Genomic DNA, 21,913 nt, shown 5'->3' on the forward strand with positions numbered 1-21,913 from the left:
TTTTCTTTCTCGGTGTGCGGGTTGCCCACCGTTAATTGTTTGTATGCCAAGTTGCATGCCTATCGCTGTACTTGATCCAGTTGTCTATAATTGTCTCTACCAATATTTAAACATCACGTATTGTGACCAGTAAAACGATGTATTTTGTGTTTTGAAATTTTGTGTGAGGCCATCGCAGCAGTGACGTCATGCGATGGGCTGGATAATCGTCTACGTTCACGCAAGCATGCGCGGGTTCAGGTAGAGCCAACGTGGAGCGATCCGCGCTCGCGCAGTTCAAGTTCAAGCGCTCTGGCCCGCAGCGCACGCCCATCCACGGCCGTGGAGCGCCGGAGCCGCAGTTCTTGCTGTTAGCAAGCTCTGGCGCTAGGCTCATTCGGTGTGACCAGAAACAGCGATAAATCGCTTCCTTCATTGCCCACTCAAGCTTAAACGCACCTAAAGCCGAGGGGCAGTTATGGTCGACCTGACCGGAGGAGGACCTGACGGACCCATTGAACACGGCTTCAGCAATTGGGTGTTCATTCTACCCGGAATCATAATAGTTTCACTCATCAGTAAGTATTTCCAATGAACCCCGTGTTCGCTGTCATTTCAACTTGTGGCCGAATGAGCGCCACGGGAGAAACAGCTGGTATCCAGATCGTTCGCTTCCGCATACAACATCGCGACGAGCGTTTGACAGAAGACTTGGCATCTAAATGCCCTAAGGCCACTGACCTCGCAGACTACACTGTACGTGACCGTTTAGTACCACCGCACCGAGTAGTAGATAACTCGAAACTATACCTCAGCAATGGGAGAAAAAAAAAAAAAAAAGGCGCGTTGTTCGAAGCGAAACCGCAGCGACGGTACGCTCGGCGCTGACCCAACGAGTGGACTAGTTCGTCGCCCATCGCTTATCGCGGAGCAAAACAGGATCGCCAGCGGTACACGTGGCCTGTCGCGTTGGCTCCGCGTGGAACCGCGTCGTCTTTGAGGGCGCAGTTGGCGCAGCAGTTGCGAGAGGTGTTTCGCGAGAGTCGGACGGGCACTTGCCTTCTGGTGCGGCGGCGGAGCTTGTAGGTGCAGCATGGTTCTGTACGCGATCGTCGTGTTCGTACCTGTCGCAGCAATCGGTGAGTTTTGCGCTGTGTGCAAGGATACTTTCTGTAATGAAGGCGCGTTTTAGATTGTCCTAATTCCATTGCAATTTGGTTTTTCTGTACATGGTGGATTGGGAACAGCCAATCAACGGTATTGCCCATCACGAAGCTGATGAAGGCTTCGTTGTCAGGTGATCAGGCTGTTTATTCACTAGTTCAAGGAATAATCACGCCTCTCTGTGCTTGCTTAAAAATTTGTTTCCCTGTGTCTGCATGTACAGACTGGTGCCCTCATTCAATATTGTACGCTTAACCCTGCAATATGGTCAGGCTATGAAAATGTGTGATAAACGCCGTAAACCTCAAGAAATTTATCGTTACTGGCCTCTGCATTGCAGAAATAGAAAAATCCTGAAGATTTATTCTGCTTTAATGAATGAGCAAATTATGGTAACTTTGTAACATCTAACAAAAATTTCCCGGTGCTGAGAGGTAGCATTTGCTCGCCTATCATCATGATATAGGTCTGCATTTGAAGTATGCATGCTCTAATGCTTGGGAACACTGCAAAATCAAACAAACTTGGAGAGCATACATCCTATACCCTTACCGTATACGAATGGGCAGCCTTCACTGCACTTTATAGCCCCGTGAAGAGCGCAGCCATATGTACTTACTGGTGCTGAATTGATCAGCGAAGCTATCAAAATAAGCGTAACTTGATTTGTTGTGTGTCGTGTAGAACTGAGCAGGTTGTCTGTGACACTTTGTTAATTGAAGACTGCATTTTTAACTTCCGACATCAAAGAAGTTAGTGTTGTTCTTGCTTCAAATTGTACTTGTTGTTCTCCGTTAGACGTACAAAAACACACCAGACTAACAGAGAACCTGTACAGCAAATACAGGAATTTATTTGACCAGCGCGTATTTGTATTAGAATTTTTGATAGAGGCCGTACACACCTACTTAAGCGCATACAATACCCAAAATCGTTTCAGCGCCTTTCAGAGCAGCAGTGTGGCAGGGTTAGCTTTTGCAGCAAGTAATCTTCCAGCAGGCCCTCTGTATCCTCGGAAGCTGACACTTAGACTTTGCTGTGATAAATGTGTCAGAAAATGCAGTTTCTGATGTATGAGGAATTTATCTACTTTTGCAGGTAAAAAATAAAACTGCTCATATTTATATAGTGTCGTATATGGTATGATGGGCATTATAGGGTTGAGGTGGCAACAGTTCTAAGGTAATTGCATGTGTCCAAAAGGGGGCTCTGTTGGGGGTCTGCTTACTTATTTTTACGTTGAGCTGCATGAAAACAGCAGTTGCAATGTGGCTGTGGTTAAGCTCCTGTTACGACCCACGCATGTTGCCTAGGGTAGCTGTTTCACCAAATATATTTATTCCAATCATTCTAAGGCCTGCCATAAAATGTTAAGAATTTGTCGTAATAAAACTTGAGAATAGGATTTGTTTCACATATACATATAAATTCTCAAGATTTCTTGCACTTGGATAACATGCAGTGCTTGGTGGTTGTCTATGCAGAGCATACTTCAGTATTGTTCCTTCAGTCAACTTCTCATGAAGGCATGCATTAGTGGTTGAACTGTACTGAACAGCTTTTCAGTTTTCCCTGTTCTGGTGCTAGCTTCAGCAGCTTCAGAGACTTCTAGATGTGATGACATGAAGTGCGGAAATATTTTGTGGATGATTTCATGTTAACAGATCACAAAATGAGCCTTTCGTAGAAAATTTATATTAAGAATTACGGTAGTTCCTCAAGATTGTAGGTAGCCCTGTGACAGTTGTCAGAAGAGCATACTACTGTCATTTTCTAACATTGCAAACTGCAGTCTCTGATTTGGAATCATGCGGTTTGTAAAATTGTGTGAATGAGCAAAGTCACCATCCTCATCAGCCTGCCTACGCCCACTGCAGGGCTAAGGCCTCTCCCATGTCTCTCCAATTAACCCTGTCCTTTGCCAGTTGCGGCCGTATCCCCGCAAACTTCTTAATCTCATCCACCCACCTAACTTTCTGCCGCCCTCTACTAGGCTACGCTTCCCTTGGTGTCCAGTCTGTTGCCTTTAAGAACCAGCGGTTGTCTTGCCTTCGCATTACATGCCCTGCCCAAGCCCATTTCTTCCTCTTGGTTTCAACTAGAATGTAATTAACCGGTTTGTTCCCTCACCTAATCTGCCCGCTTCCGGTCTCTTAGCAAAGAACTATTCAGTTACTTTGAATGGCAAAAAATCTAAGCGCACAATTCTAAGAACTCTTAATGTAAATGTAAGCTTGTCTTTCACCGATAAGCAAATCATGTCCACTCTCTAATGGTTAGAAACTGTCACTGATGAACAGTCATGTTGAAAGGAGCAGCTGCCAGATGCATGTAACAAACTTCCTCTTTGCAGGCTTCTTCACCTACAAACTCATTCAGAGCTTGCGAGACAAGGAAAAGCGGAAAGAAGACAAGAAGAAGCAGAAGCAGCAGAAGAAGAAAAAGTGAAAGGGCAATCAAGCATGCGTCGAGACGAGCTACTGCCGAACCTTTCCTTGCAACAACACAAGAGCCTTACATATCAGTCAATCACTGGGGAACCAGCTGCAAAGTTCTGAACCACCCCGTTGCTGCAATGTTGACGCTCTGTGGCAGTGAGGTACTACTGGCCTGTTTCCAGAGGCGGCAGTCTGCTCATGACAACCCCGGCACAACCAAAGCCATCTTTCGTTTCCACGCACATTCCATTGGATAAAGCCTTTCCGCTCTCTTACATCGGGAAAAAGACTCATGCTCGGGGAAGGTGGAGATGTTCTAGGCATTTTTAAACCATGTATATTTACAAGGAGTAGACAAGTCTGGGTTACAGAAAACTGATGTATTTATTGTATTTACAAAAATAAAAAACCGACAGTGCTTGTCACAACCAGTGTTCATATATATGTACACTTTAAAAAAGGCTGGCTGTACTCTTGTTTGAGATAAAAACATTGCACACTTTCTACATTTAAAATACACACAGGCCACCATTATATAGGTAACATGAATTTGCACATCAACAGTGCTCTCAGGATTCCTGTATTCACTGCTCAACAGCACAGACTCACTTAAAACTGAGATTACAACCATTTTACATGTGCTGTTACAACAGAACTGTAAAAATTAAACTATGCAACTTGCACGATTATAATACATGAAATCATTTTTACAAGTAAAGCAAGAGCCGTCAGATGTTACACCCTTTAGAACTTGCCGAGATGGGTTATGCTAAAAGCATGTATACATTAGTAATGCTTGGTCTAAATAACTAAAAATCGAGCATTCACTCTGCAACAAGGTCTAAGGGCATTTCCACACCAAACAGTTCCTCCCAAGGTGTTCGCAGCGTATTCAGAAAGGACCGCATGGATGCCACTGTTTTTGTTGCAACAGTCCACTGCATCTCTGTGCCTGTGTCCTCATCGAGAAATGTAAGTCTTGCGATTCTGTTATTCTTGCAGAGGTGCTGGAATTGGAAACAATGAAAAGTGGCATTACTGCAGAGAAATAAACTCCTTAAAAGAGGGACTGAGCAAAAACAAAATTGGCCTGTATCAATAGGCTACAATGTTCTTATCACAGAGAGATCACCCGCATCAAAAATAGCTTTTGCAAGCTGCAAAAGACCAAAAAAGCTATACACAGGTGTCGCCATCACCGGATTATTTTCGTTGGTAAAGTGACGCAGATTTTTGCATGGATCTCTGAGGCTACATTGCACTGCAATTCACTTCAAAACAGTGGCAACCTCCTTTCCGGTAAGGATATCAGGAGTTTGAATCAACTGGCTGGAAGATTTTCAAATTCAATTTTCTCAACAATCAAAGAGTCTTCTGCTGCTAAACAAGCGTCAACATTGCCAGAGAGAGTCTGAGAATCAATTTTTACTCGGAAAATAGCTCGATGGAGTTGTCATCGTATCCCTTTAAATAGTCGAACATACTCGTGATCAGTGTTTGCAATACTGCACACGAACTGCAACATACAGGGAACCACTTTACTAAACTATCAGTGTGCTGTGCTCAAGCTGTCCCACTCTGCTGGTGGGAGAGGACTGTCATAGGCACCAGCCATACTGTCATTGCTGGTGACCGGCATCATGGTTGCTAAAATGCAATTGACTGGACTATGAAGCATGCACATGTGGCAAAAAGTACCCATCTACAGCGCCAAATCGTCTTTTTTTTTACAGTTGTGTTGATTATTCTGAATGTCGTTCTTGCCATGCTCATCCAGTTCCTGCAGAAGCCATTATGCTTGCAGTTATCACTCTTTCACCTCTTGGGCTTGTGGCAAATTTGAAGTCTAGACACCCATTTCTATAAGGAGCATTTTGTTTCTATGCACTGTTCTGGGAGCGTGCACTGTTGACCATTTTAAAAGGCTGGTGGTTAAAATTGTCTTTCTGTTGTTATGCCTGACCTTTAAGCTAATGATCCCTTTGAGTCCTGCAATTCCAATAATGTGTGCTAAAATAACCAATTGGCGTGTTTTTCAGCAGCGGTGATGTAATGAGATAAGTCAATTAGCAAAGTGAGCCATAGCCCGCTGGTTCTTAACAACTGCAGTGCTTCTCTAGGTGGCGGTGATGTTCCACGCCATAACTGAAAATTCCCTTTGTTAGAACTGAACTTCCATATTTCAGGCCCCCCCCTTTTTTTTTGTAGCAGCTCGAAAACTTGGTGAGTCTGGAGAAAGTGGGAATTTCAGTTCTTAAAATTTCCTGAAACTCCATAAAAATTCCCTTTTCACCAAATTTTACACCTCAAATTTCATCAAAAGGAAAAAACTCCCCGAAAGCAAGACCACTGCTAGATGGCTGCAGTACGGGCATCATGCACATCAGCAAAAGTCCACGACACTGTTGAGAGCCATCTTGCTACACTGCTGTGGTAAGATAAGCGGATGTATAAGGTAAAAAAAATAGAGGGGCATAGAATCCCTTTTGGGTAATTCTGTCTTTTCACAACCTTGGCACAAAGAGAGGAAGTTTGCAAATCCTAGTAATCATGGCACCCAGGTTTGGGAAAGCACTGACAAACTGTAAGGCTTAAAACAAGGAGAACAATCATTCAACAGCCTCCTGAGCACATTTTTAGCACTAAAAAAGAAAGCTATACAGCTTTCAGTTGAAAGAATATCTCCCTTGTCCAGACTGCTTACTCTTCCACCAGAGTTGGTCATAATCGCAAGCTGACATATCAGAGTAGAGGCCGAGCCAATTAAACTGGAAGAGTAACTAGTGTGTCAGTCCACAGTACTTGGAGGAGTTCCCTAAGGCGGGGTAAATTTCAAACAAGGCAGGTGACATAATAAACATTCACCTCAGTTAAGCCACATGGCTGCAAGGTAAGCCTTCCTTTGCATACTTTGCATTAAATGGACAACGTCCGCATGGCAGAATTTCTCTCTTTGGAGAAGACAGAATGCATGAAGGATAGTTACCACAGCTGTGATGTTGCTGATCTTTTGGCACACTAATGGTTCATAGCGTACAGTGCCAGCTTTGGTTGAACCTTTGGGCGTCTTCAAGTAAGAGACCTTGCCAATAAATGTGCTGTCTTTTGTAATGACGATGCACACCGGCTTCTGCTCCAGCGATGAGGCTCCATCTAAAGAGAAGAATATTACAAATTTTATGAAGTTCAGAAATCACGCATTCAGTCATGCAGCAATTATATTTCACTTTTAAATTGAAAAAAAAAGTTGTCACTTTATTTAAAGACACAAAAACATTCATTTTTTACAATTCTGAAAAATTAAAAAAAGAGATGCTGATAAGCCTCCCACTTCACTTTTTACAAGGTGGCAACTCAAACATTTAAGCAGCTTCTGCTGACATTACATGCCCACATTATATGTGCCAATGCTGAAAAAGATGAAGTCTATTTAATGGTAGCATTACGAGAGACCCTACATACAGGATCCTTGTCCTGTAGTTTCCAGCTATGGAACAGTAGCTATGGAAACTCGATATAACGAACACAGATATTATGAATTATTGGCTATATCGAACTCTCCCTAAATATCTTAACAAATACATGCAATTTTTACTGCATGTACCAAATGCGGTGGGCCATATAACGGGCACAACGAGCTCCCTGCGCCAAATGGTGCCTGCTCGGATGGCAGGCAGCAGGCTTCGCCTCACTACACAAATGACTAGTGGTGGAGCTGCAAGCGTCCGTGCCAAGGTTCGCACTTTTATCTTGCATTAGTGGTTGGTTTGGTTTTGGTTTTATGGGGTTTAACGTCCCAAAGCAACTAAGGCTATGAGAGATGGCGTAGTGGAGGACTCCGGAAATTTCGACCACCTGGGGTTCTTTAATGTGCACTGACATCGCACAGTACACGGACCTCTAGAATTTCTCCACCAAAGAAATTCAACCGCCGCGGCCGGGATCGAACCGTTCTTATATCACAGTTCAGCGCCACGGAAAATACATGATACAGCGGTGTAGAGTGTTGCTGGCCAGGCAGTCAGCATGCGTTCACGCTTCTCGCACCCGTCGTCAGCGCCCCCACAGCAGCGGTGTGGACAGTTGCAGGCTAATGGTTCCTATCCTGCGCTCACGTGGGCTGTCGCGGAAGTGGTGAAAACAGCAATAGCTTTAGCCCTGATGTACATTTTCCATGTGCTACAACTGTACTGTGGGAAGCCACCCTAGCTTACGCTTAGCCTGCGCCGTTGCGTGCTGGAGCTGCCGCGCAGGGAGCCAACTTAACAAGTGCTTGAATTTTCTGGTTTCTGGAATTGTTGCGAGCGCCTTCGAAATGGCATTAAGACTTCGGAGAAGGTCCGCCTGTTTCTCTGGTAAGAACAGCTCGCGTTGCCGTCCCTTCACTAAACTGCACTGCTCTTGTGTATGTTTTCGGCGAAATTTTGTATTACGAATTTCGGCTACATCGAATTCTTTTACAATTTTTTACCTGTTCTCTACAACGAGGTTCGACTGTAATGCTTGCTTTATGTGTTTTGACTTCAACAAGCTTATCTGCCAGAGTTGTCATTAGAGTCAGCTACACAGGTTTGAAGGCAGGGAGAAATTTCTCCCCTTGGTTTTCACCAATTCTTTTGTTCACAGCAATCCCACAGAATGTGTGAGAAGAAGAGAAGAAGGGTGCACATTACCTGTGGTAATACTACTAAAAGTTTAAGTATAAAAATCATAAATCATTTCCAGATAAGTTTTGTGCTTCCACGTCCATAGCACAATAGCTGTGTGCCAGCCATTATTCTTCATCTCAGCCCGGCAATTGTTATTCACCTGACTGCTCGCTCCAGAAGCCCAGAATGAAAAGTGCGACCTCTTGCTCATCACTGCCATCCGGATCCTCCTCTGAACAAGGTCTGACGACTTCGTTGACCACCTGGGCCAAGCTTTCACTGACATCTGTGACTACAGAGGGTGGCTCAACCATCTTTTCCTGCAGCACTCCTGTAAGGCAAGCACAGGTCTTAGCACTGTCAATCTAAACAGCATGGATGTTGCTTTCGTCCAAACAGCCAGGTCATTAAAACCAAAGTTCAAGCATTCACTGAGAACATCACTACATCAAAAGGAAGCACTAGCAATGCTTGATAAAATAAGGACACTACAAGCCTTGCAGCTCAATGTCTGGGAGTTTCCTAGCAGAATCTAGGAGCACTGCTTTGTTCACAAAAAGAAAATCAGTGATTCTATCTTTGTGCTAATTGTGCCAAAAAGGTTTCCTCTACCACCCTAATAAAAATGAGCAGCAATGCACCAAATTTCTATAGAACAAGCCTCTCAAAAAAAAAAAAAGCAGCATCTACCACCACCTATTCCTAGCCACGAGTATACTGTCCCATAGACAGCTGACCTCTGAGCAGGCATGTATACAATTGCTGGTATCCGTCAGGCTGCCTGTTCTGTCAACCACTTCTGTCATGACCACCGGTTTTTAGATGCTTAACTTTGCTGCAAAAAACGCTGAAAACTGGCATTAAAGCTGCTCTGCCCTGGTCCAAAATTGATTTCTGGGTGCTCCAAATGATAAACTCAGCTAGTCTGAACACAGTAACACTAAAAAAGACAAGTGCATGGTTGTTTCTGCAACCATAAGGAGGCTCAATGTTTTCATAAATACCTGTCAAATACTGGAGGAAACAGTTGCATGTGTCTGCGTCCCGAAACAAGCACGTGTACCATGGTACTGTTCCCTTTTCCTGCTGCCAGCTGAGACAGAAGCCCTGATTCCCGAGAAGAAGCGAAATGGTCTTGAGGTTCTCGAGCAACCGTGACTCCCACAGCAGGAGCCAGGACTCTGGGTCATCCCTGTAATGCGTTTACACAGTGGGCTTTTGCTGCCGCACAGTGAAGTGACACAGATACGGAAATCGTACCTTTCCTTGTTGTCTTTGATCTTGAAAAAGTAAGCCTTGTTGCTTGATATTACCAGAAGTGCAGGTACTTCTTCCAATGATGACCACGTCACTAGGTCAAGCTTTGGAGTAAATAGAGTCACATGAAAAAACTTAGTTGCAAGTTAAGTTCTCAGTAGCTGCACAACACTGTAAAAACACTGAAAACACTGCACGCATGTTTGCAATCAAGCATACTTCAATTTTGTCACTTCTTCTCAAGGACAAATCATTCTCAGGTTCTGTGTAAATAATGCACCATACATAATAATTAGGGGTGTGCAAATTTTCGAAACTTTCGAATATAATTCGAATATTACATTTTTAGCATTCGTATTCGATTCGAAATCCAAGTATTCGTGTTGTTTAGAATATTCGACCCGACACGAATATTCATGTCTAGCCGAATATTGTACTGCGAGCACCGGCGTTCATTTCGGTCCGCAAGTCCTGTCGACAGAGACATAACAACATGGCAGAGCCCAGAGTAATGCATAACGTTGGGCCATGCAGTAGCTGACTGCGCTGGTGAGCTTCTTTGTGGCTCTACCTGCGAAGCTGGTATAGTCAGAGCTGTGCACGAAATACCTCGAAATACGTGCCAGTTCAGTGCCAATCGAGACGGCATTTTCTGTGGTTGGAGAAGTCGTTTCAGCTAGAAGGGAACTACTTCTGCCTGACCATGTGGAGCAGCCGGTTTTCCTTCATGACAATTCCAGCAACATGCTTTCGTGCTTATGGCAAGCTAGTCTTAATCAATGCTGTGTACTAGCCATCTTCTCTGATATTTCCACTCTTCTAAGAATAATGTTCGAGACTTTGATACTGTTTGTGCAGCCACACACACCTTTTGTGTTGATTTCATCACTGATAGTTGAACTGTGATGTTCTTCGGTGCTCAAATAAATGTTTTGTAGTGGTTAAAGGCGTCTGTCCTTGATTATTCGATATTCGATTCGATATTCGGAACCAAGTATTCGTATTCGGTTCGTATTCGAAAAATTTGATATTCACACACCCCTAATAATAATATAGTACTAGAGTGAAAGGTTATGGGGGAAGGGAAGGCACAGTAACTGTCTCATTTAAGGTGGACACCTGAAGCATTATTTGAGGAATGGAAGCAGAGGGGGAAGTGCAAAAGAGTCACTGTACAATAGTGCTTTGAATTAATTTCAGCCACCTTTAACATGCACTGAAATATGTACTTGCTTGTCACATAAAACTCCAATCACATTGGTGGCATTAGTTGCTAGATTACACAAGGTCTTCATATGTTTTGTGCCCTGACAAAGAGGGAGAGTTTGAAAGTCAGAACCATAGCCTCTTGTGACAGTGTTTTTGAGGTAGCCTATTTGTGGCCTGTATATTGCCACGTATCATTGTAGCGTCCGTTCGTTCGCGCAAGGCCGCAGAAAAGGAGTGTTATCATTTTTGTTCGTGACGCAAGAAGCGACCGGTCTAATCTCGATTGTTCACAGCCATGAACAGCTGCATCTACTTGTTTCTAGATTACTCTAGATGATCTCGACCTGTTATCTCGAAGTTTCCTAGCCGGCTTTAAATTGAACGATGACGCGAGCAGCAGGCATTCGTAGTTCGACGATTGACGAGCACGCTTGTTGCTTACGCCGCCACCGAGTGATTCAGTTCTTTTGCGGGCGCAAGTCAGCCCAAATAAAGAGCTTCGTGTGCAAGTCTTTCTGGTGTCTTCCTGACCGCTGGACTGCCGTCACTACAACGCGACAATATTTTAATGTACTGCAATAGAGGCAAAATGCAAAAAACTTTCGTGGACTTTTATCGAGATTTCAGTGCATGTTTAATAACCCCAAGGGGAGTGAAATTAACCAAGAGTCACCCACAACAGTGTGCCTTAAAGCATACAGTGTTGCTTTGCAATGTGAAAGTTCATTAAACATTTACCACATGAACAATTAAATATTTTCCCATAAATATCACTCTTCACACCACTACCATTCTGCACCGGAGGTAACCATTTTAGTCAACTCTTTGGCAAAATTTAACAGAATTACTGAGCACTTGCATTAAAATATGAAAATAAATAAAAAAAATACACAGCAGCAGTTGGTATGACTCTCTGATCTTTCCACGTGCTAAGAACAAGAAAATAGGTAAGGATATTATTTTGATAATTTCAAGAGGCATACTGCAAAAGAGTCCTGCTACAAGACTGATACTGTCTAGTTAAGTCATAAACATGTGCACCTCTTGCTATCGAAATAAATTCCAGTCATTCTCGTCAGCATGGCCGCACATAGACGTGGCTGTCACTAACTTACTGTCATCTAATGGTGTCACGGAAAACAACTTAAGAGTTGGCAGCATAGCGTCGTTTAGTGATAAACAAAAAAAATCTATCTGCACTATGTCAGACACCACTGGCTATTGCACCCACACTCTTGTGTAGCTTACTCATCTATCACGCCACGTCTTTGCTTCATACTGCTTCACCAACTGGAGACTTTTTTTACATTAACAGTCCTGTGGATGTGCAGACAGTTCTTTTACTTGACTAGACTCCTTAAATTGAAGCCTAATATCGGCACATCATAGCCCTTTATCGGCACATCATGCTTGAAGGCACTACATGAGTCTACAAACCTCCACGCAGCAAACGAAAGCCTCCTCTTTTCCAAAGATGTTGACATCTAGATGTAGCAAGACGCTGTGGTCTGGGCAGGTAAAAGAGCTTGGTCCCATTTCTTCCCTGTTGTCAAACGACTCCCAGAGAGTGGCTGGGCGCTCCAGGCGAGAAGAGTCTGAAGTGTCTTTCAGCTGCAGACTGGTGTTGGGGTGGCTGTCGGCACTCTTGAAGCTTGCATCCGACAACATTGTATCTGAGGTGCTTGTTTTGCTTCTGTGGTCGATACTCAAAGTGTCTGTTCCTAGATGCAGGAAGGAGGAACATCTTGTATCACTGCCAACAACTTAAAAATGAAAGATGTAAAAAAAGACAAAGGAAAAGATTGTGAAGAGCCTCACTAAACGCTACTAAAAACCACCACTTTAGCAAGTAAATGATTCAGCAAGCGAAATTAATGTTACCATTGTACGTCTTGAAATAAAGCGATACTACAGCGGCTGGAAGGAGAAGAGTGACAGGCACTCCATGCGTGCCAGGCGAGGGAGGTGCAATCTTTGGCTCCGCTAGGGGCGTTGCCACCGGGAGATGCTGTATAAAAGGTCATGAATGGATTCGCGGCATTCATTCGTCTTCATCCGGGCTATTGCTCACGGACGCTGTACAAGTGCCATGCTATGCAGCAAACTCTTCAAACAGGTGATGTCACCAAAAGATTCAATGCTTTGTGGCTGGCTGTCAAATCAGGTACAAATCTCGTGTGATAAAGGGCTTATTTTTTTTATCACCAAAATGCAGTGCAAAGGAGGGCAGTGGACACATAATGTCCGAATGCTGACAATGAGCTTTGAAGTAACAGTGTTTTTCTAAAGAATCTTCTAAACAAAGAAAAAACTCTTCAAATACGTAGGTGATGTCAACAAAAGAATCAATGCTTTGTGGCTGGCTGTCAAATCAGGTACAAATCTTGTGTGATAAAGGGCTTAGTTTTGTTTTTTTTATCTCCAAAATGCATTGCCAAGGAGTGCAGTGGACACATAATGTCTGAATGCTGACAATGAGCTTTGAATCAACATTGTTTTTCAAAACAATCTTATTCACCGCAAAGGAAAAACTTCTAGATTCCACACTGAATTGTTCTATTAGTCTCTTGAGTAGACTAAAGCTTGATCCGGTCAGTTAAAAGGAACTGTAAATAATTTTTGAACTTACTGCTGTGAACTTTCTTTTTTACTTGTATTAAAAGCAGTTGGCATTCACCTTATGATTTTGTATGTCATGCCAAAGGCAACCTCTACAACGATTGTAGCCGTGTGTGACTGTGTCTATGATGTTTGAGATTATTGTAGGTGTTGAAGATGCCTTATCTTGATGGTTCCTTGCTACCTTTTAAATTTGGTGCAGCTGAGAGCGATGGCCAGCCTGATCTTTGACGACCGTCCAGCATATTTGTTACTATTGCCACGGCTGAGTTTAGTCTATTTCAGTGCACAGGTTTTCCTAATAAAGTTTCCTTTGGAAGAGTTCTTAATTCTTTCTGCCCGCAATCTTGGTGCTTAATTCTTTCTCTCCGCAATCTTGCTTGGTGCTGGAAGCTGAGCGAAAATTCTCACAGCTGTCACAATTATTTTAGGGTTATGAGTCTGCATGCTGTCATTTCTTAACACACCTGAGTACGTTTTAAAAAGCAATTACTAAAAAAGGTAGAAAAAAAAAAAGTAACCGTACTCATGCAAACCCTTTCAGTTTTATCAACACAAAATATATTATAGACAAGCTATATCGAACAACTAGCCCGCAACAAAATATATATTTGTGTGTGTGTGTGTGTGATTGGTCGGGATCCTCGGAATCCTTGCCCAGCCAAGGATGTCCGCTGAGGCTACCTGACCTTTTTAAAGCTTTTACCATTAGCCATTCCTAAATCTCGTTTTCCTCATTATTACTAGGTAGTTAAACTTTTAGGCCCTTTACACAACTGACAGCTTCCACATTTTTATTAAATCTCACAGAAAATAGTTCCTATACCTTGTGTTTGGCGCATGATGGCCTTAGCTGCCTATGTGCCATTAAACCCAACACAACACAACACATATTTGTGAAACCCCAAAAGAAAAAATAAAAGGAAAAGCTTACTGCTTATATTAAGCACACGCTCTTCAACGATCTCTTTGAGTGTTGGAAGGACAACTGTCGGTGGCCTACGAGAGAAGGGCAAACAATTAGAAGGAGACTTGGTACCGCACTTTAAGAGAAAATTGACAGAAATGCATAAGAAAAAATTATGAATCCATAGTCTGCGGCAGGTCAAGGCTGAGAAAACAAATGGCCTGCTGAAATTGCCTTACGGAGATAACGTCTTTTCACTGTCTCGTGCGTTCACAGCATTCCCGTCGTTCGCGGAAGTGGTTGAAATGACCATGATGCTGCTTTGGCTGGGGTTGCTCAGGATAGTGATGTCACTTGCACTCTTTCGGAAGCCAGGCCGATACAGGCTGCTGTGCTGGTCTGGCATCACAGTCTCGATGCTTTCCTCAGAAACGTTGTCTGCACATCCCGGGGTAACATGAATGAATGAATTCCATTTCAGAAAGGCAAGACTAACAGGAATTCAGCACAAATGAGTGTCAACTGCAGCGCAACTAATGGAAAGAGTTTCAAATACATCTCTATGTAAACTGCTAGCTCGTATGGGTTTGCATAACAAAAGTTCAGTTAAGCAAACAAGGGAAGGAGAATGAGGGGCTCGTTATAAATATGAGAGAAGCCAACAGCCACGGAAACCGAGGGACACAGGGGATTTTCAATTAAATTATTTATTTTGTGGTGTTGTTCGATTTAGAATATTGCTGAATATGTTATCGCTTAAAGCTAATTGATTAGAAAAGCAGAAGAAAAAACAACCACATGCCGCTGGTGGGATCCGAACCCACGACCTCCGAATTGCGCGTCCGGTGCTCTACCTCTGAGCTACGGCGACGGCTGTCAATTCTTCTGCTTTCGGGGGTATTTATGTTTACAAGTAACCTAACCTTGAGAGTGTTCATCAGCGCCACCCACGTGGGGTGGCGCTGATGAACACTCTCAAGGTTAGGTTACTTGTAAACATAAATACCCCCGAAAGCAGAAGAATTGACAGCCGTCGCCGTAGCTCAGAGGTAGAGCACCGGACGTGCAATTCGGAGGTCGTGGGTTCGGATCCCACCGGCGGCATGTGGTTGTTTTTTCTTCTGCTTTTCTAATCAATTAGCTTTAAGCGATAACATATTCAGTAATATTCTAAATTGATCAACACCACAAAATAAATAATTTAACTGAAAATCCCCTGTGTCCCTTGGTTTCCGTGGCTGTTGGCTTCTCTCAAAAGTTCAGTTAGTTCATTTTGATGAATAAAATGATTTGTAGTCTACAGCAACCCAAGAGAAGAAGTGGGGAAATCCCCACACTGCTGAACAAACTCAGTCTCTTCCTGCTGAGGCATAATCTTCTCTGTACTCCTCGAATTTTATTACTGTTCGTACTTCATTCTCTTTGCAATGGATGGCACCACGGTTTCTTTCATGTGAAACTGCAGATTGCAGAAAGAAATTATTTCGTTTCTATCTTTCTGCGCGAGTTGGTACATCTTGATTCCAGAAAAGATAACAGCACTAACACATGCAACCACAGAACGAGATACGAAACACTAGACATAGCGCTTGTGTCTAGTGTTTCGTCTCTCGTTCTGTGGTTGCATGTGTTAGTGCTGTCGTTTTTTTTCTACAAGAAAATTAGCTGCAGGCTTTGGCGTAGTTCATTTAATTTTGGATGACTCAGGCAAGTATTGTCACCAGATACTTAGTAATGGGTTGAAGCTGACTACTTCGTGTCATCTCTGTATAAAATTTCAGTGCAAACTAGCCAGCAGTCTTGCCATGACACGCTTCACAGCAATCTTTGTTAAAAATGACAACTTAAGCACAGAAGGCAAAGCAATGACAATAACAAAAAAATTGCTGAGGCTCAGCTTGGCTAAGCCTGGGGAATGCGAAGCATATTAGTGGCTAGGCTTGGTAATACATGGCTTTCCTTGGTTGAATACTTGGTCATTTTAATACAACCACTAGAAGCCTTCGTCGTGGGGGAAGACAACGGCATGGCTACAGCGGAACGCCGACTAACCCCGAGACGCGCGTTGGGTGAGCGCCTGGATTGCCACGGAAGCCGCGTCTGCCTGCCCGGTAGAGCGAGCGTTTCACCTACACCGAGTGTGAACGCGCGTTCGAAATGCGCGGGTGTGACGGCTAGGGGTCCCACGGCGATGGCGCGAGGTGGAGGCCGGCTCTCTCATCCGATGTCACGTGGTGTGACGTCACGGTGTCACGTGGGGGGCTTCGCATAAAAAAAATTACAGCAGAGGCACTTAAGACTGCTTACATGTGAAAATGCCAAAGCACTACAGTCCCTGGGTGCACTGACACCCACCCACACACACATCAACGACAAGCAAGTATGACACCACCTGGAATGCTGTGTGACAAACGGTTGCACCGCAATTTTGATACGAAAGTTGGTTCTTGAGGAAAGGAATGGACTTGCTGTCAAGCTTAACAGAAACACTGGTGCCTAAGCTTCAATTTTACATCCAGTTTCAGGTTGTGATCAACACTGCGCAGAAAATATTGGGTGGAACATCTCAGCTGCCACCTCAAGTATCACCTAACGTGCTTGAATTATTGAAACTACAAGAATAGTTCTTATTCTACCAACATGACCGTTTCTTTGTAACACAGCTTGAAACCCACAACATTCTACACGTTTTCGGCCCAAGACTGCATCCCACTTGGCCTTTCAAGCCCCCCGACTCTGAAAACACTTTCTCTTGGCGGCACCCCACGCATGGCCTTCAGCACCACAATGTTCATGGTACCACCGTTTGAGAGAGGATCGTTATGCTGCTGCTTAGATCACTTCTCTGAATACTCCTTGAATCAGCCTCACTTGCTGCTGAAGCTGTGCATACCCAGTTGCACAGCAGCTGTTCCCGTTCTCTGTTCAGCGACACCATTGCAACACAATAGAAAAGAACATGCTTTGCGAGCTGGCATTGTCTACGGCTCCTTGTTCCATTGTAGCGACAAGTGAGAGCTCACAGCGGTGAAGCAACCCTGGCACACCTTAGAAGTGAAGCACGTTCTCTGAGTCTGCTTCAGCTGTGCCACTGCCTAAACCACTCATCTTTGTGCCTTTGATGAAATCTTCCGCACTGTCCGCATGCCCTCTCACCCTGCCTTGCTTTATATGCTCACCGTTCACAATAGCCCCTTCTATCTACCCTGTGTTGAACAGTTTTCGGTGCATCTTTGCACTGAATGTGCTTTTGTGGTGGTCTTAAGTTCACTTTCAAGCAGATGAAAGACATGGGAATAGCAGGTATAATTGGTAACACAATGAAAAATGTGAAGACTGCATTTCAAGGCTTGTTAATGCTTCCCAAGGGTTAATAGAACTACTCAATTAGCAACTGCTGGCATTATTAACTTTCACTTGTTTCACACAGGCAATAAGATGCGCATCTAAAAAAATTGAGACAAGGTATTACTAGTGAGTGCTTTCTGCATAAGAAATGAGCAGGCACATTTTGGAGAGTGCTCTTTTTGTGTAGATAGAACTGAAATCCACATTACATTTCTTGCATCTAATTTTTTAATTTGCTTTTCTTTTCTGTGAGCATTTGACCGCACCTGAAATTTTAACCACCCTACACATGCACACAGATACACACACAACACCCTAAAACAACCAACTGACCAGACAAAATCGCCTCTCAAAAACACTACAAATGAGTGCAAGTCAAACAGCTGTGTAAGCCATGCTCAACTAAAAGGCATTAACAAACAATGAGCCACAAGCTAGTGGAAATAGTCAGTCATGAAAGATAAGTTGCCAAAACACTCGTCATGTCTTTCTGGCAGTATTTTTATCAATCCCTTACCACGGTTCAGTACAGCTCAGGTTCAAAATCAGACAGATGCCTGAAATAAAAATAAAAGAACCAGCAGACTGCATGGTTTTCTCTCACTGCAATGGTAAATGACCACTAAATGTTGTTCATCATTGCACTAAAGGTCTTTACCAAAGAAGAAGTGCTCTGTAAAAAATAATACACTGCTCCTGTCCAAACTCACTACGAAATTCACCTAATTAGGTGAGGTCACAACCTTAATTAGAGCCAATCAGATGAACCTCGGCTGCGTGAAGGAGGCAACTGGCATATTTTTACCAACGCTCATGCCACTTGCTGTGTAGTTAAAATTAAGTTAAATAAGGAAGAAACAAATCTAGAATAATACTTGCAGAAGCTTACCTTGAACTGCTTTGCCAAGAGATAAAGAATCTGAAGCCTTCATGGTAGTCAAGCTGGAGCTAAAGCAGATAGACAGCAAAGATGGTTAACCAACAGCAATAAGCCAAAGAAACTAGAAAACAATACAATATTTGAATGAAAGGTGGATTTAGAGGGACTGGGCAGGGGAAGCAGTTATTTATGGACAATATGTTTTTCTGAACTTAATTTGCAGAAAAAAAGAACAGTCGGTGCAATTCTGCAATAAATTCCTCGCTCATAGAAATGGTCCCTCTGGCCCTCATTCACCTTTAAAATGTGCCCATGATTTAAATATGTATTTAGAAAATACCAGGGTTAGTAAATTGACATATCATGCCATCTCAGAAATGTGAATGATATTAGTAGTATCTTAGGAGAAGGTAAGTGACGCCAACCAAGTAAAATACAGGAAAAACACGACGTTTCGGGACCGGCTCGGCCCCTTGTTCACGGTGTGACTACGGGCGAGCGCAGCTTGGCTTTTTAAGCCCCTGTGTGGAGGACCTGCGGGTCAATGGCCGCAGCCCATGGACGTAGGATGAGGGGAGAGTCCCCTCATCCTACGTCCATGGGCTGCGGCCATTGACCCGCAGGTCCTCCACACAGGGGCTTAAAAAGCCAAGCTGCGCTCGCCCGTAGTCACACCGTGAAGAAGGGGCCGAGCCGGTCCCGAAACGTCGTGTTTTTCCTGTATTTTACTTGGTTGGCGTCACTTACCTTCTCCTAACATTAAATTTCCCAACCAGACAGACTTCTGTCGAATGTTTTCTTTTGAGTCTAGTAGTATCTTGCACATAACTTGCATAAAGCACATAAAACTCCACGTAACGTGGAACCTTATCTCACAATCCTTTTTTTTTTCTTGATTAAATCACTTGACACCTTTTTTTTTCAAATGATCTGTATGCAAGGCATAAAATGCAGAAGGCAAACAGAAAGAATGCCCGATGAATAACATTCACAATTTATCTGCCAGCTACATGTTTTGTGCTACACATTTTAATGCTCTGGGTCAGTGCATCAGACTACATACCTTAATTTTTCTGGCGCGCTTGATGCAAGACATGAAAGTGCATCCACGGCTTCTGGGGTGTCCAGCGTGAGGAGAATGTCACCGTCACACTGGGGACACCTCTCTGATTCATGGACATCTGAAATTTTTACAGGAAAAAAAAAAGAAGAAACGAACAAAAAAAAATTATCGCTGTAGAGATCAGATTTACACACTATGTTTTGAATGCCAACAAGACACTCTGCACTTTGTATTCCGGATAGAGCACCAAAATAAAGGCAATGTGATAAATGCGATATATAGCAGCTGAACCCTACGAACTAAATTGCTAATTCTCGACTAGACTGCAATGATATAGTAAGGATGATGAAATTTTCTGCACACGTGAAACATGCATGCACACATATATCATTATAACAGTGAAAAACCAAAGAGTAACGTTTAATATAAGCAAAGTTTGACCCTTAGTTCAAGTACTTATACCGACAGTGATCACAAATAATACCACAAGTTTCAAACAAGCCAATGAAGCGACAAGAGTTACCTGTTGTCACTTTGTCTTTGGTTGTGCTGACCACCACCACTTTTTTGGCAGCATGTTTTGGGAACTGTACATTGCATTTTACGCACTGCAGAGCGGAAAGGCAGAACAGCAGATAAGGAAGCCAGTCCATAAAGTGGTTTGTACGTTGTATCAGTCAAGACAAATGATAAGTAAGTGTAGTTCAAGAAACAAGCCCAGAATTATTCTTGCATTTTATCAGAGGTGAATAATAAGACTTGCACATTGCTTGCCTCAAGACAAATTTGAAGCATGCAAAAGCTTGTTTGTATTACAATGGCGTATTTTTCAGACGCTGATAATGCAGACATCTCAATTATTCAGGCTATTTTGAAGAACTATACAGTTGAAGGCAGAGTTTGTTTCTTTTTGGCCTGCTTAAATATTCAAACATTCAAATTCAATTTCTTCAAGTCTGACAAATCAGATAGCAGCTGTATCATTAGTTGACCATGGTGGTTTTAATGGTGGCACATTGATGATAGGTGTAACAACAGGCTGATGGAATGAATCTAAGGTAGGAAGAAATCCCCTATGCTAGGGGCATCACAGTCGTCTGGCATCACATTTCATAGGCACGTGAAAAGCTTCTAACTAGACACAGCTTATAAGTTGGATTTGCAATGAAAAGAAAATTTTGTTAACAACAGGTATATTTTTGTTGATTTTGATCTGCTTGATTCCTGTGGTTATTTACAATGGTGTGTACTCTGCAAATCATTATATCACCAAAGAAAAGATGATGTCTGCCTGTGAACATGTGTTTACTCTTCAATGGCTTTACGTAATTAGTAATTCAACCCCTTGAACTCAGACAACAAGCAGAAGCTGGTGGAGATGTTCAGGAACTTGATATTTCCTTCAATCAGCATTCAATTTATTCCTTTAAACCTGTGGCCTGCATAGACTACTCTTACTAGTATTACAATCCCTTTATGTCAATTCTCTATAAATCTGCGCAGGTTGGTAAACACACGGAGTTCATGTCATCTGGTAAGCACGAGAAGAACGGTTTGTGCATTTTCTGCGGCACCTACAGGAAGCCCTAAAATGTTCTTGCGCTCCGCAACATACCCAACCATTCCGGTCAATTCAACTTGGTTCGGTACAAGCCTATTGCTCTTGGTTCAAAGTGCATTACATGGTATGAAGGTTAACACGCAGTACATTACCTGCAACATCTCAGAGTAAAGGTCTTTTCTTGCTTTTGCTTCTACAAAAGGCTGCAGCATTTTCACAACTTCCTGAAAGCATGCACAAAAAAACAAAAACAAATGTTGCACTGAAACATTTCAAGAGAGGATGTTAAAAGGACAACTAGAAGAAAAGCAACAAGGAATAAAAAAAAGGAATCTTCGAACCTCAGCATCTTCACTGCTGTCGAAAATGTAGCATCTCTCCTTTTTGCTGCGAATAGTCGTGTCAAACTTCAGCTTCACAGCTGTGCCATCATGCTGTTCAGGGGATAAGCAAAGAGTACATTAGAAGGTCAATAGGTTAATATTCAAGGAATAACAGATGGCTCAAGAGCATGCTGATGTCGAAGCTCCTCCAGAAAAATCGATGACTGTGAGCACACTGAATCACAACAAAGAACTCAAATCAATCACTATGGCACTGCACAAGGCCAATTGAGGGGCCAATTAAGATCTACAGCGACAGCACTGTAAATCTCCGTTTCATTTAACAGTGAGACTGCAGCCAAAAGTTTACGAGATTACCATCCCTGACTGGCCCAACAAAAAATTGGCAGAAAAATGATCAAAGCCGTCAACATATCATCAGAATTACTCATAGTGCACACGTCAGCAAGCCTCTTTCTGCCCTCAGAGAAAAAGGAACAGAACAAATAAAAGATA

At 43.0% G+C, this 21,913-nt stretch overlaps 2 protein-coding genes and 2 non-coding genes across 8 annotated transcripts in view; 2 read left to right on the forward strand and 2 right to left on the reverse strand.

The window, feature by feature from the left end:
• Positions 1–219: 219 nt before the first annotated feature.
• LOC149339406 (uncharacterized) lies at positions 220–4,009 on the forward strand. Of its 3 annotated transcripts, none has more exons than XM_089548197.1 (2): positions 220–557; positions 3,497–4,009. In XM_089548197.1, the coding sequence occupies exons 1-2, from the start codon at positions 458–460 to the stop codon at positions 3,589–3,591; spliced, it is 195 nt and encodes a 64-aa protein (XP_089404323.1). In that variant the 5' UTR covers positions 220–457; the 3' UTR covers positions 3,592–4,009. The 3 variants fall into 3 exon arrangements, 2 of the variants coding, with proteins under 2 accessions (XP_089404323.1, XP_089404322.1); XR_016283516.1 differs by lacking the exon at positions 220–557 and adding an exon at positions 569–1,118; XM_089548196.1 differs by lacking the exon at positions 220–557 and adding an exon at positions 1,168–1,276.
• The window catches only part of LOC149339407 (serine/threonine-protein kinase 11-interacting protein-like), a 31,287-nt gene continuing 13,320 nt past the window's right edge, over positions 3,947–21,913 (reverse strand). For all 3 annotated transcript variants that reach the window (XM_089548190.1, XM_089548189.1, XM_089548188.1), the window contains 13 exons: positions 21,416–21,508; positions 21,227–21,298; positions 20,037–20,121; positions 19,514–19,631; positions 18,460–18,518; positions 14,462–14,660; positions 14,250–14,314; positions 12,134–12,417; positions 9,491–9,591; positions 9,235–9,422; positions 8,391–8,561; positions 6,568–6,734; positions 3,947–4,588 (listed from right to left, as the gene is read on the reverse strand). In XM_089548190.1, coding sequence (XP_089404316.1) covers positions 4,406–4,588; positions 6,568–6,734; positions 8,391–8,561; positions 9,235–9,422; positions 9,491–9,591; positions 12,134–12,417; positions 14,250–14,314; positions 14,462–14,660; positions 18,460–18,518; positions 19,514–19,631; positions 20,037–20,121; positions 21,227–21,298; positions 21,416–21,508 — 1,785 coding nt within the window. In that variant the 3' untranslated portion in view covers positions 3,947–4,405. The remainder of the gene's footprint in view (positions 4,589–6,567; positions 6,735–8,390; positions 8,562–9,234; positions 9,423–9,490; positions 9,592–12,133; positions 12,418–14,249; positions 14,315–14,461; positions 14,661–18,459; positions 18,519–19,513; positions 19,632–20,036; positions 20,122–21,226; positions 21,299–21,415; positions 21,509–21,913) is intronic.
• Positions 15,022–15,093, reverse strand: TRNAA-CGC (transfer RNA alanine (anticodon CGC)). Its single transcript has one exon. It is a non-coding gene; the product is annotated as a tRNA-Ala (tRNA).
• Positions 15,255–15,326, forward strand: TRNAA-UGC (transfer RNA alanine (anticodon UGC)). The gene has a single exon. It is a non-coding gene; the product is annotated as a tRNA-Ala (tRNA).

Source organism: Amblyomma mixtum, chromosome 6 (genome assembly GCF_055824585.1).
Source record: "Amblyomma mixtum isolate Tamu chromosome 6, ASM5582458v1, whole genome shotgun sequence".
NCBI classification, from domain to species: Eukaryota; Metazoa; Arthropoda; class Arachnida; order Ixodida; family Ixodidae; genus Amblyomma; species Amblyomma mixtum.

Excerpts from the sequence above, each read along its gene's own strand:
- LOC149339406 (XM_089548196.1), top strand. The coding sequence starts at position 1,209 with ATGGTGGATTGGGAACAGCCAATCAACGGTATTGCCCATCACGAAGCT. Across the intron at positions 1,277-3,496 it reads GATGAAGGCTTCGTTGTCAG|GCTTCTTCACCTACAAACTC; the intron begins GTGATCAGGCTG and ends TCCTCTTTGCAG.